General features: G+C 47.3%; 1 protein-coding gene across 1 annotated transcript in view; it reads right to left on the bottom strand.

Annotated features, from left to right (window-relative positions):
* The window catches only part of Dip2b (disco interacting protein 2 homolog B), a 197,562-nt gene extending 190,438 nt beyond the window's left edge, over positions 1–7,124 (bottom strand). Inside the window, 1 exon segment of the mRNA XM_036207630.1 lies at positions 6,861–7,124. Within this exon segment, the coding sequence (XP_036063523.1) occupies positions 6,861–6,960 (100 nt within the window). The 5' untranslated portion in view covers positions 6,961–7,124.
* Positions 7,125–14,611: the final 7,487 nt, after the last annotated feature.

Raw genomic sequence — 14,611 nt, 5'->3', positions numbered from 1 at the left:
GAGGAGCACCGGGACGGGCGGGTGGCGTTAAGAACGCAGCGGAGGTGTGCACTTCAGAACACGAAGGGAGGTAAAGGTGGGAACTGGAGAGGCAGCTCAGGAGTTAGGAGCACCGTGTGCTCTTGCAGAGGACCTGAGTTCAATTCTCAGCACCCACATGATGGTCCCCAACCATCCTAACTCCAGTTCCAGGACATCCAAAGGCCTCTTCTGGCCTCCATGGTACACAACAATCAAATGGGCTACTGATGTGTTCAGAAGAATTAGCACTGACCCCAAGGTAAGCAACACATGAGCTTATCTGTTCTGTCAGGAAACTTATAATGCAAAGACGATGAATATCAGACCCTTGGACTCAGCAAAGGCTTCAAATGTAAGCTCTAGCATCAAAAAAGACCATAGGTCATCCAAGAGGACAGGCCAGCCAGGCCTGGACTACAGGGCTCAACAAGGCTGGCTGAGGTCAACTCAAAGGAGAGAAGATCCCAGAAAATAACTGGAGGAGGGCGCAAAAGAAGGTGCTGGGGGGGGAGGGGCTTAGGCTCAGCCTGCTGAGGGCTAAAGCCCTCATACCAGCCTTGCATGGCTAGCATGTGCCTGATCCTTCAGGCTCAGGCATGCATCTCATGCATACAGCAGATGTATGTCTACAGGAACAAACCAACGGTTCTTCTGCTCTAGGCGGCCATTTGTGGAACCAGCGTGTGAGACCAGGGATCTAGGCTGTCAGCAGAACAACTGATGGTAGGGTGAAACTGCTTAAAATACATCTCCACAAACTGACTCCATTCATCACTTCAGAGGGCCTCTTCTGTTCAGTAGCGCAAGGTGTTAGAAACAGCCCCGTCACTGAGCATCTGTTCACCAGGGGGCAAATAAAGGTGAACACGTGTTAAATGCCCTTCATGCCATATTATACCCAGCTCATATTAAATTTCCTTACAACTCTAAGGAGGGATTCAGTCTTTAGATAGAAGAAACCCAAAAAGGGGTGTCAGGCAGTTTGTCCAAGGCCACACAGCTAGCTAAGGGATGTAGCCAGGACTTGGACCAAGATACCAACCAGACACCAACAATACTTCTCAAATGATTATACAATCCCATCTCATGCCAAGATCAAGTCATCAAGATAGAGACTTGATTTTTCCCCCATTCAAATCAAATTGAACCAAGCAAAAATTCATTGCAATCCTAAAGCCACACCACGAAAGAAACGGGGCAGAAGGCAGGAGAGACTGCTCAGTGCTTGAGGGCACATACACTCTTGTAAATGCACAAGTGTGGTTCCCAGGGCCCACATCACTCACTAATAACCACCTGTAACTCCAGCTACAGGGGATCCAACAGCCTCTTCTGGCCTCCAAGGACACCTGCACTCACATCATGTGTGAACACACATACACACACACTCACAATTAAACAACAATAAGCCAGGTGTGGTAGCACATGCCTTTAATCTCAGCACTCAGGAGGCAGAAGCAGGTGGATCTGTATGAGTTCAAGGACACCTTGGTCTGCATAGCAAATTCCAGACCCTGTCTCAAATAATAATAATAATAATAAAAATGATGATAATAATAATAAATAAAATTAAAAGACAAAAATAATTATAAAAAATAAAAATAAGGGCAGAAGAGATGGGTCAGCAGTTAAAAGTACTGCCTGATCTTAAAGAGGACCTGGGTTCAATTCCCAGGACCCACATGGCAGCTCACACCAGTCAGTAAGTTAAGGGGCTCCATGCCTCTTCCTGTCTTCAAGGGCAACATACATACACACAGACAGAACACTTATGAACATAATACACACACACACACACACACACACACACACACACACATACACACACACACACACATATGTATATATAAAAGAAAGAAAAAAGGAGGACAGAAAGGGAAAAGAAACAAGCCGCATGTGGTGGTGCATGCTTATAATCCCAGCACTTGGAAGGATGAAGCAAGAGGATGGTGAATTCCAGGCCAGCCTGAGCTACACAGTAAGACCTTGTCTGGGTTTATTTAAAAGAAAATATAGGGGCTGGAGAGATGGTTCAGCAGTAAGAGCACTGGCTGCTCTTCCAGAGGGCCCGGGGTTCAAGTCTCAGCACCCATATGGCAGCTCAACTGTCTGCACTGCACACCCTCTGTGGGGACCAGCCACCCAGTGAGGTGCAAACACAGACTGCAGACTAAACAGCCATACACATTTTTAAGGAGGAAGAGGAGGAGCCAGACATAGCGGTACAGCATTTAGTCCCAGCACTTGGAAGAGGGAGTCAGATCCCTGTGAGTTCAAGGCCAGCCTGGGCTACAGAGTGGATTTAAGCCAGCTTGGTCTACATTGTTAAGACACTGTCTCAAAAAACAAAAAAAACCAACAACAACTTAAAAAGAAAGAAAATATAAATGGCTGCTGTAATTTATATTAAATGGAAAGCAGTTTAACTAGAAAACATGTAACTGAAAATGTAAACTGGTAATAAAGAATTATAACTACAGGCAAGAAGGGGCATTGTTCCACATTTTGGCATGAGCGCAATGGAGATCTGAGCCAGCCTAGACTCTCTTTCCAAAGAGGAAAAAAAATAAGTATAAACTACAGAGCCGGGTGATGGTGACACAGTACAATGGCAGAGCACTCACCGAGCATGTGTAAGGCCTGACTCAATCCCCAACAGTCCAATAAAAAAATAATACAGGGGGTGCTGGCACACGCCTTTACTCCCAGCACTGGGAGGCAGAGGCAGGTGGATCTCTGTGAGTTCAAGACCAGCCTGGGCTACCAGTGAGTTCCAAGAAAGGCGCAAAGCTACAGAGAAACCCTGTCTCGAAAAACAAAACAACAACAACAACAATAATAATAATACATTTTAAAAACACAAACTGGGACTGGCCCAGAGGCTCATCACAACAGCACCAGCCAACAAGCCTAACAACCTTTTGTTCACCATCCAGGATCTGTAGGTGGGAGGGAGAAAACTGATCCCACAGTGCTGACTTCCATTCATGCACCATGACACATTATGTGCACACACACACACACACACACACACACAAGCTAATGTGCATACACAGAATGCAATTAATAATTAATGTAATTCAATAAAAGTCTATAGAACTGAGTGAGAGTAGAAATCAGTGGTAGAACGCTTGCTTAGCATGCAGCAATATAAATAAAAACAACAATCTATATTCTAGATTGAAAATTCTTAGCACCAGGTATTTCAGCTGCTTAGCTGTGGCTCCAGGGTATGTGTGTAGCCTGCAACTCCATGAGTAAGTGACATCTGGAGGGAAGTGACCAGGGTCCCCTCTACAGGTAAACAGAAAGACTTTACAAATTTTCTGCTGGCAAAAGTCGATCTGCCCATTTCTGAGATTAAAACAGTCTGCCCATCATCTCCCCTCCCTTTTCAACTCTCCTACAACTACTAAAAAGGTGCCCTCTACATCTCCACCTTCAAGGTGAACTCAGAGATAGGGACTGAAACATGTAGAGACAGAGAGGATGTGTTGCCGCTCCTGCCCAGAGAAGTGTTCAAACAAGAAAAGGGAGGCTCCCTTCCGGTAAGTGTTATTTTATCTTAAATACCTTTCCAGTCGCCGCCGCCGCCGCCTTCTCAGACACGGAAAGACTTGCTCACCCTCCAGCCTGCAGCACCAGTGCTGGTCTAACACCCATCTTCCCTCACGACTTGCTGTGCACCGGCCAAATCACAGCCTTCGCTACCAACCCCACAAACCTTGAGTTTACAGCTCTCTGCTGCTGTTCACAACAGAAAAGCTTCCTTTCTTAGAAGGCAGCCCCTGCACACGGCGTATCATGGTCTCGTGTGACATTTTGTTGACATTTTTAAGAGATGTCCTCTAGCAGGCTTGAAAGCTGGCACAGCATCCTGCTCACCTTTGTGTCCTCTGCACAGAGAGGCACAGAATACAGCAGCTGAGCAGCAGGCAGACACCATGAATCTGAGAACCAACAAGGCTCTTCAGAACTGTGGCATAAACACTGAATGCAGTGTTTCCTTAGAGGGGGAAAAAAACTATTGTGCAATCACAACTCAGATATTTAAATCGTTCAGATCCTATAATTATATCACAGCTTGAGATAATGGCACCCGCTAGCTGTGCAGCTTTAAACAAAACACTTAACCTTTCTGAGTCCAAATTCTCCCTTCTGTTAAACCAAAGTGGGGAAGGGGATTAAATATACCTGCTTTACCTGCTCAAGAAGGTTAGTGGTACTCAAAGGACGGTATGTAAGAGAAGCAGTCTACAACAGAGCATCAGACAGATGCAAGCAAACAATTCTAATCGAGCCCCATTACAGCATGGGGGTGAAGTCCAACAGCTCCCTGTCAACAGCCGACACAGGTAGAGATTGAGAAATCACTGAAACAGGGACTGTGGTCAAAATCCTATCCGACTCATCTATCAAATTCATGTGTAAATCCACTTTCTAAATGGTTCTCCGGACAGTTTCAGGCTGTTAGTGCAGAAGCACTCCACGGTGAGCAGCCTGGAGCAGCTGACCCCTCATCACACAGGCTCTCTGCACCGAGCTCTGCGGCAAACAGCCCAAAGGAGGCACAGACCTGCAGCTCAGCAGACCATCTATGACCAAAGCCTGCAGCAGGACACACACACAAAGAAAATCCTCTACCGTCCTTCACTCAGACACTCCCTATCTTTAGGACCAGCTACAGCCTGAACCTAAGGAAAACGGCATGGAAAGATGGAACGCACCAATGTCAACAAGTCGTGACAGACAGACAGAAGCCTTTAAAAAAAAAAAAAAAAAAAAAGCCAAGTCTTTTTGTCAGAACAGTAATTATAGAGAAAATGTTTTTTAAAATGGAAAGGTTAGTTCAAAATATGCTGCAGATGTCACAGACACCACCACAGATTTGGGGAGCCCTGCTGATGTCACAAACACCACCCACAGATTTAGGGACCCCTCGCTTATTTTAACTTCACTTCAACTCCAAATAGCACCAACCATCTGTGTACTTGAAGCAAGACAGACAGATGGCCAATACGCTGACATTGCAGGCTCAAGGTTTCTCAACTGTTATTTCCTCCTAGAGCTCAAAGAAATAAAATGCAGCCTAGTGCAGTAGGAATCCTTAAGAAATAAATTTAAACTAAGTCATGTGCCAATCATAAGATCCTGCATGGATTCACTTGACCTTAAAATGTTTAAAGTCTGACATTCCCAGTTTCTAAGACTTTCACACCTTTCTCAGAGAGTAGGGTGAGCTCATCAGTAGTGGATCCGAGAAATAGTTCCTCAGAATAGTTCTTTCTAAAGATGTCTAGAAAACACCCAGAGCTGTAAACAATAATCATTCGGGGCAGATCCACACCAAGAGGAGCGCCCAGGACTTCCCTTCCCTGGTGAAAGCAATCAGACCCATTTTTAATCTCCCTTTCGTGCCAACATCCAGCCAAACCTCTCTTTCTGGCTAATGAAAGCGACAGCTGATTTGTTATTTAAAAAATAATAATAACTGTTTTAAAAGATCTGAATGGAATTCATCAGACGTAATGACAGCACTTCCACAAAAGGATGACGAAGAAAAAGAAAACCGTAGGGAAACTTGCCATTGAACAAACTACTTCAACTGATTTTTATTTTTTAACCTGGTGAATATTTTGACCCAAAGTATCACTGGGCAACCAGCCCAAAGGATTCCTATCTTCCTAAACACATCCCAACTGATTAATTGAAAAATAATATGTTGGTAATTACGCACAGGTGAAAACAGCACCACCCTATACATTGGGAAAGCCTTAAAGTGTTATTAAAATTAATTATTTCCTTCAATTGCTTAAGATTTGTAACACTCAAATTCACTCCTGGTTTTTCCACTGTAAGTGATTTTTAAAGGGGAAAACCCCGCAATGCCATGATAACAAAACTCAGAACTGAAACTCTCCTGGGAACTTGGTCACATTCTCTCTTTTTTTTTTCCAATCAACAGTTTTTAATGCACTTGAAAAATACTAGGGAAGGCCTTTGTCAAGGAATTCAACAATATGCAACTCTGGAGCCATCAGCAAAGTACTGACACCCAGAGCGGAGAAAATGCTGCTTTTGTTCAGAGGCCGCCTGCGATAAAAACAGGAACTTTACAGAGAGCAGATCCCAACAGCACATTCGCCTGATCACATGCCCACAGCCGGCATTGAGCGCCTCATTGTTGTCCAAGGGACTTTTCTAGCAACAGTGCCTAGATTTAGTCCGTGTTTGAAATTATCTAAATAAACCCAACCCTCCCTGTACTAACCCATTGTCAAAAGAAAGAGGGTGCTGGCCAGGATTTGCACGTAACCGGTAGCCACCTCTTCAAAGACTCCAAAAGGTGATCAGATGCGGAAACCCAGCCTGAACACAGGTGCCAAGAAAAAGCCCCGCGGCCCCCCATGACAGAGATGGTCTAAAAGCAGCCGCACCGGGTGTCTCTCGGGGTTAGCGCCACTGCCTCCAACCTCCCTCGGACCCTCAATGGCTCCCCCGCTCCTTTCTCACGCCTGTCACTGCTGAGGCACCTCGCATTGTTAGAGGAGCAGGAAGAAATGCAGCTGCGGCGTTCCCCTGGGTCTCCTCCTGAAGGCAGGAGGAGAGAGGGTGCAGGCTTGCGGCCCTTCAGGAGAAAGGCAGGGCAGCGGGGCAAGGTGTCAGCCCGAGGGCGCAGCTTTGTCTCCAGCTGACCCGTCCCCAAGTCCTGCGGGGCCCCCCAGGGACAACAATGAACGCGCAGCCACGCTTGGCGGCTGCGGAGCGGCGAGCCCCGCCGGCCCAGCCTCCCCGCAGGCCTCCGCCCGCCCGGCCCGCCCGGCCCGCCGCGCGCCTACCCTCGGACAGCTCCAGCTCCAGCTCCGCCAGCTGCGCCCGCACCTCGGGGGGCAGCGCGGCCACCGCGGCCGGCGACGGCTCCAGGCCTCGCTCCGCCATCGCGGCTCGGCCAGCCACACTCCGGAAGACGAGAGGGGGCCGAAGGAGGGACGGACTGACGCGGGCCCACACCCCGGCTACAGGATCCGGCTCCAGCCGCCGAGAGCCGCCGGCGCTGCCGCTGCCGCCGCCGCCGCCGCCATGAGCCAGGGTCACGTGAGCGCGCGGCCCCGCCCCCGGCCCGGAGGACGCCCCGCCCCGGAGGAGCAGGACGGGCGTGGCTAGGGCGCCCTCTGCCGCGGAGCTCCGGGAGCGCAGGCTGCCGTCGCCTCCTCGGCTCTCCCAGGGCAATCCACCAGAGAGATGTGGCACCTGCCCGGACACACAGCACTTACCTTCCACAGACTCTCAAGCAAGGAGTCCATTCATCCGGTAGAGCATGCCTCTGTCTTGTCCTTTCCCTTGTCATTTTCCCTAGTGGATAGCTCTCTCTCTAAAAGGACCTGCACGGGCCACATCCTTCACCCACCAGTTTCTGGATTCTGCCTGCCAAGAACTTTTTTTTGTTGTTTTCAGTCACAACTTTTAAGACAGGAGAAAGCTGGGTATCTAGGGCATATAATCCCAGCACTCCAGAGCTGGAAACCACCAGAAGATCTGAAGTTCAAGGTCATTCTTTCCAGCCTGACCTGCATGAGACGTGTCTGAAAACACAAGAACAAGGATTACAGTAGAGATTGCTAAATCTTGCCTTGATTCATAAAGACTTATGAAAGAACTCAGTTGGGGAGTAGGGCGGTGGAGACATGGCTCTGTTGGTAGGATCGCTGGCTGCTTTTGCAGAGGACCCAAGCTCAGTTCTCAGCATCCATGTACTGCCTGTAAACCCAGCTAGAGGACCTAAATAAAGCCTTCAGTGACCTCTACAGGCATCCACACATTCACATATAAACAAAACTCTTTATTTGTTTGTTTACTTATTTACTTTTATTTTAGTTTTTCGAGACAGGGATTCCCTGTGTAGCCTTGGCTGTTCTGGATCTCGCTCTGTAGACCAGGCTGGCCTCGAACTCAGAGATCCACTTGCTTCTACCTCCTGAGTGAGTGCTGGGTCTCAAGGTATGTGCCACCACCACTCAACCGAAATAATTTTTCAAAGACATCTTGTTGGATGTAATGATGCAAGCCAGTTTTAGGCCAGGTCTACACAGTGTGTTCCCAGCCAGCCAGGGCTACACCATGAGACTCTGTCTCGATATGGCAATCTTGGCTGCCCTGGAACTCTCAGCTGACAAAGATCCGCTTTTCTCTGCCTCCTTCCTGTAAGCTAGGATCAAAGACATGCCCCAGCTTGATTAGGGGGTGGGGTGTTAGCTTTTGCTTTACCTTTTTAGCCTCCTTAGTATGTAACCTGATATGTAGTCCAAAAGTATTAATTTTAATTTAGAATAAAGAGGACCCAAACATTGCTGTATTCTTACCAAGAATTCAGACTAGGATCTTTGTTTTACATTGTCATTGCATCTTCTGTTGATAGTATTGAAATCTTGCCAGATGGAGACAACACATGGATGCAGGATCTGTTTTTCTTACATTCTAAGGGGCTCCTAGTGTTTCTCTCTCTTCCCATGTTGCTCAAAAATGGGAGCTGGGGATGTAGCTGAACTGGTAGACTGTTTGCCTAGCAAGCAGGAAACCCTGGGATCAATCACCAACACGACAGAAACTGGGAGTGAGTACAGGCTCATGTCTATAATTCTAGCACTCAGGAGGTTGAGTTCAAAGTCAGTCTGGTCTACTTAGTAAGTTCCAAGCCAGACAAGACTGCATTGTAAGATGTTATTGAAAGAGCACTGTAAAGGGGCTGGAGAGATGGCTCAGCAGTTAATAGCACTGACTGCTCTTCCAGAGGTCCTAAATTAGTTCCCAGCACCCACATGGCAGCTCACAACTGTCTATAATTCCAGTTCCAGGGGATCCAACACCTTTACACAGATGCACCAATGCAAATAAATCATTTAAAAAGAAATAAAGAAAAAGAAAAAAGCACCATAAAGGAAGGAGGAAGGGAGAGAAAGAAATGTGAGCTCATGGCTGTTTAGGAGTGAATGTTGAGATTTCCTTTTAACTAAAATATATGGGCTATGAGTAGAGTACTTGCCTAGATAACACAGCCAGCCAGGCCCAAGACTCGCCAGTTTGCTCAGTGTCCCTCTTACTACGTATGTATGTATGTATGTATGTATGTATGTATGTATGTATGTACGATGTATATATTGAGTTTAGGTCTTCATTGTATGTACCGCAATGCCTATGTGGAAATCAGAGAACAACTTGTGGGAATCAGCTCTTCTCTACCACATGGGTCAGGTGGTGAGTCTTTGAGGAAGTCTTTTGAGGACTTTGGAATCCTCTCACCAATTCAGTGGAAAACTTCTAATTCACTGACACCTTTCCCTCAGGAAGTGAGATCCAGGGCTAATGAGATAGCTCAGTGGGATCCACATGACAGGAAGAGAAAACTAACTCCCACAAATTGACTTCTGACCTCCACATGCACACACATGAAATAAATATGTAAGAAAAAAATTTAATAATGGTGTGGGAACTTGGGAGATACAACTCAGTGGTTAAGAGTGCTGTTTGTTCTTCCAGAGGGCCCAAATTTAAATTCCGGCTCCCACATGATGGCTACCAACCATCTGTAACTCCAATTTCAGGGGATCCAGCACCCTCTTCAGGCCTCTGAGGGACCACACATGCACCTGGTGCAAATATATGCAGGCAAAACACTCACAGACATAAAAATAAACATGTAAGTCTTTAAAGACATGAGGCAGCTAGAGAGATTGATCATCAGTTAAGAGCACTTGCATGCTCTTCCAAAGGATTAGAGTTTAGTCTTAGCACCCACATCAAGCAACTCTAAGGGCTCTCTGGTACTTCCTCTGCTTCCAAGGGTATCCACATGTGGCATGAACACACAGACACAAACATAGACCTATAAGTAAAAACATATCTTCAAGCCCAGTGGCGGTGGTGCACACCTTTAATCCTAGCACTTGGGAGGTAGAGGTAGGAGGCTCTACAGAGTGAGTTCGAGGCCAGCCTGGTCTACAGAGTGAGTTCGAGGCCAGCCTGGTCTACAGAGTGAGTCCCAGGACAGCCCGGGCTACACAGAGAAACCCTGTCTTGAAAAACAGACAAACAAATCTTCAAAAGGAAAAATAATGAGACCCAAGAGCAGCATAGCAGTAATCTGACCACTCAGGAGGCTGAGGCAGAAGGATCATTGCAGTGAGCTTTTGGCCAATTGGAACTATATAGTGAGTTCCTGAATATGAAAGCTCACTGAGCATGGCATGTGACTGCTTTGACCAACAGGATATAGTAATGACCTGGTGTGATGTACTTGGGAGTCAGTCATTGAAGGCAATGATGCTTTCATAAGTGTTTAGCTGGGCCCCAACGGTCTCTCTCTCCAGACCCTGCCCTCAGAAAACCTGCCAAACTGTGGCTCCTCCCCTGGAACTACTCAAGACCACGCCTACAAGGTATTTAAACTGCCTCCTGAAGAATGGCCACATGGTTTTTTCCAGGTCTCCTCTCCTGTTCACATCTCTGGGGACTGGGAAGATCACCTGAGAATATTTTGCCCAGTAAACTTGGTCTTTCATTCTTGATTCAGCTTGATTTGGATTACAGCAAATTTGATTTGGATTAAGTCTGGCAGACAGACTTAATATCAGGTTATGGAATCTTTCATCTTGGTGCGTTGGCCGGGAAGGAGTTGAGGCTCCCTCCCCTCCCCCTACATTGGCTCCTGGCCCCATGATGGAAAAACCATTCCTTTCCTTAAACCCACTCTCCACCAGACTAGATTGGCTTTTGGCCTAGTAAATTGCCCATTCCAAGTCACTGCCTCTAGGGGTTCAGGACCCCTCCCAATTTTGGGGGTACCCTGCTAAGACATAGCCATGTCAGTCGGGGCAAACTCAACCCATTGTGGTAACGAAGACCACCTTTGTTCCATGGGACCCTTGGTACAGAAGACATTCTGTGCAAAGGCATATCCCACAGGACCCTAAAGCATATAGCAGTGGATGCATTGCTCTAGACTTTGAGTTCAGGCACAGGCTTCTGAAAGGGGCAAGGACGGGTCTACCACAGACCCCAAATACCCTTTGGGTGTCTTTTACAAAATCTATTCAAATGGGGGCTGTCTGACAGCATATGTCCTGAATGCCTGGTTTCTCTGTGCACTAAGGCCTGGCCACAATACGCTCTTGATAACCAGTCAAGAAGGGCATTGGAGGGAACTTACCATCTTCATGAAAATTCTTGCCAGCATGGAGATAAGTGGTCAGAACTGCCCTACATCCACAATTTTGGGGTTCTGCATTCCCGCCCTTACTTCAGCAGCCAGTGCCCCGTGGCCCAGGTCTTATTGACCTGGATAATGGCACCTCCAGACTCCCATTCATCTGGAAACTGGGACCCTGAACATTCTACCCTGACCATGCTGCTAGAGACACTGGCCCCTCCCCCAAAATCCTTCTCCTTACCCACCTTCCTCTTCCCCTCCCTCCCACTGCTGCAGGCCACAAAAACATGAAGCAGGAATTCAGCTGACTACAGCAAAAGCTAATACCTGGAAGAAGCTCTTCCAGAGGCAAAAGCCAAGCGTTAGGCAGTCTTGGTGATATTAGCTTTTAAATATGTATTAGCCAGTTCCTGCAATGATTTTCTTGTGTGCTATGGTAACTTTCCCAATTAATTCTTCTTCTAAGAACTTTTGTCAGTGTATTTTATCTGAGTTACCTCTCAAACTTCCAAAGACAAACAGCAGACAAAATAAGCATTCCAGATCACCTACTAGTCTCCTGAATTAAGGTAAATATCCATACAGAGACGCCGCCTAGACCAGGTGGACGTTAGGTGCGGAGCTTTCTTTCTTGTGCAAATTAAGCTCAGACTCTCCTTTCTTCCTCGGCCCAAATGGCACCCCCAGGGTTCCCCTCCAACAAAATGGCTTTTCTCTTACCAGGTACGCTCACGCTATGAAGCAGGTCTCCTAGCCACTGGGCAGACTCATCCCTCCTCGTACTGCTGATTGTGTGTGTGCTGAGATGGGTCACAGGGAGAGGGGAGGAAGGAACAAAGATGGAGATGGGCAGGAAGATGGAGCGGAGAACGAGAGGGGAAGAACTTAGCGAAAAGATGATAAACTATGCTGGTTGTGACACTTGGCCCTGGTTACCGCGTGGAAAGGTCACAGTCACAACAGAACCCAGTGTTAGTTTTCAGAGCTTTGTTAGGAGGGAAAGGAGGGGAGAGACAAGAAGAGAGCCAGGCCTGGAGAGAGAGAAAGATGGGGAGGGGGGAGTAAAACAGAGCAGAGAGAGGGGGTGGGATCTGCATCTGGTTTTTAAGGAGTGAACATAGTCGTCAGTGCACACTGATGATGTAAGACCCAAGACCCCAAACTGCGCATGTGCAGTCATACAGCTGGAGTGGCGCAGAATCTTAACATTCCAGAATTTTTGCTTATTATAAAAAAGCGAGTGAATAGGAATAGGGGCGTCATTTCTCCCAGAAAAAAAAAAAATGCTTCCAGCTGACTAGGTGGGCATCGGATGACTCTTGCAGGGAGGTAAGGAAGGAGGCCTTCGAGGTAGACAGGCTTCTAGGATGGTGGGCTGTCCTGCTGCCCTGGAGCCATCCATCCCTCTTGGCTTGGCACTCTGGCCGCTTTTGTGTCTGACAGGATGCTGGTGAGACAGGAAAGGCCTGAAGTAGATCCGACCTGTCCAGATGGATTTAAGCTGGTTTCTGGAGATTTTAGCTGTTACAGTTTCTTACTTGATGATCTCTGGACTCCAGTTCTGTGGTGGTCTGAAGCAGCCATTAGTTGCGCAGTTAATTAGAAGAGGGAGCTGGGAAGAGAAAAACTTGTGGTGCATGAGAACTTACTTCTCTTTAAAAAAAAAAATATTTATTTTTCTATTCTCAGCTTGATATAGTATAAATTTTTATCCTAATAGTGAAATGTTTCATTGAGGCTTGCCCAGTAATTGAGTAAAAAACCAAAACTTATTATAAGCCACAGTCATCCTAGCCGCCCCCCCCCCACCTGCTGCTATGTAGCCTCCCTGGTTCTGTGGGTTGCGGTCTGATTGTTCTTTGCTTTGTATCTAGTATCCACTTATGAGAGGAGAACTTACTTCTCTGGAATTAGGGACAGGGCAGAGGTCAGGGCCCTGTGTGTGAGCATGAGGAGGAGAAGCACTGCTGACAGGTCTGGAGTGAGGCCCATGGAGGGAGCAATGACGTGAAAGCTCCTACCTTAGCTGGGAAATCTCTTCCCGTTAAGTAACCCTGAAAGTACAATCAAATCTGGCAGAGGGGTAAGGCTGTCGTCCCTACCCCAACAATGGGGAAACAAGGAGAGATGAGACCCCAAAACTCCCAGGACTGAGTTAATGGCTCTGGTGTCCAGAAAGAAACAGATTGCTGTCATGCTGCATTCTGGGTTCTCTGCGAACGAGCCTGTGGCCAAGCCTAGGTCTGCTGGAGGTCTTTGTCTGTCACCCTGCCTCTTGGTGCCTGGGGGCAGTCATCTGAGTAGTTGTCTTTCTAGGTGGCACCTTGAACAAGGCACAATTGATGGCCTGGCAGGGCATGTACTATCCTGCATGGCTTTTTTTTTTTCCTTTTCACTGAAAACAGGGACCCAACAGCTTTAGGGAGCCAGTGTGCCAGCACTTGGCAATTCTGTTCTCAGGCTTTTTCATCTCTTCCAGGTACACCTTAACTGCTGCAGCTGAAACTTCCACCTGTGGGGTCAGGAGCCTTGCTCTCCAGATGCTTAAGTTTTAGTCCTATGTCAGGGAGGTCTAGAAGACGAGAGATGGATTTTATTCTGTGTCTTGATTTTTTTTTTCAATGTCTGCTGGCTTGAGGACAGCCTTAGGAAGACCTGCCAGGAGGCAGGATATAAACTGATCTCTGGCTAAAGACCCATTCTGATTTTACTGTAAACTTATTTGCATTGATCCTAGCCCGCTTTCAGCCCCATCTGTGCTTCCCGGGGCAGCTTGAGAACAAGTGGGAGGAGTTAAGGTGAGAGACAGGGGTGAGCAGAAGCGCAGAAGCGGCAACCAATACTGGAGCGCAGAACAGACGTCAGGTAGACAGGAGTGGTTGCACACACACACACACACACACACACACACACACACACACACAAAACGGGGGGCAGGGCTGGAGAGATGGCTCAGAGGTTAAGAGCACTGGCTGTTCTTCCAGAGGTCCTGAGTTCAATTCCCAGCACCCACATGGTGGCTCACAACCATCTGTAATGGGATCTAGCGCCCTCTTCTGGCCTGCAGGGACACATGCAGGCAGAATACTGTATACATAATGAATAAATCTTTAAAAAAAAAAAAAAAGGAAATGGAGAAGGGTTCAGAGAGTCAGTAGAAAGCTTGGAGATAAGGTAATACTTTTCATTTGCCCATTCACTGGCAGAAGTTAGATAATTCCCGTGAAATATCAAGGTTGAAACAGCCAAATTTACCCCTCTGTCCCATGGCTGCAGCACCGAGAGAAAAATTAAAATTAAAATAACAAGTGGGACCCCAGGCTCCTATCTTAAGTGTCCTTGAGAACAGGCAGTCTATGGACCAGCATAAACAGCACAAATTACCCA

Source organism: Onychomys torridus, chromosome 16 (assembly GCF_903995425.1).
Source record: "Onychomys torridus chromosome 16, mOncTor1.1, whole genome shotgun sequence".
In the NCBI taxonomy this organism is placed as follows: domain Eukaryota; kingdom Metazoa; phylum Chordata; class Mammalia; order Rodentia; family Cricetidae; genus Onychomys; species Onychomys torridus.
Note: the sequence above shows the minus strand (reverse complement) of the source record. Positions and strands in the feature narration are given on the sequence as shown.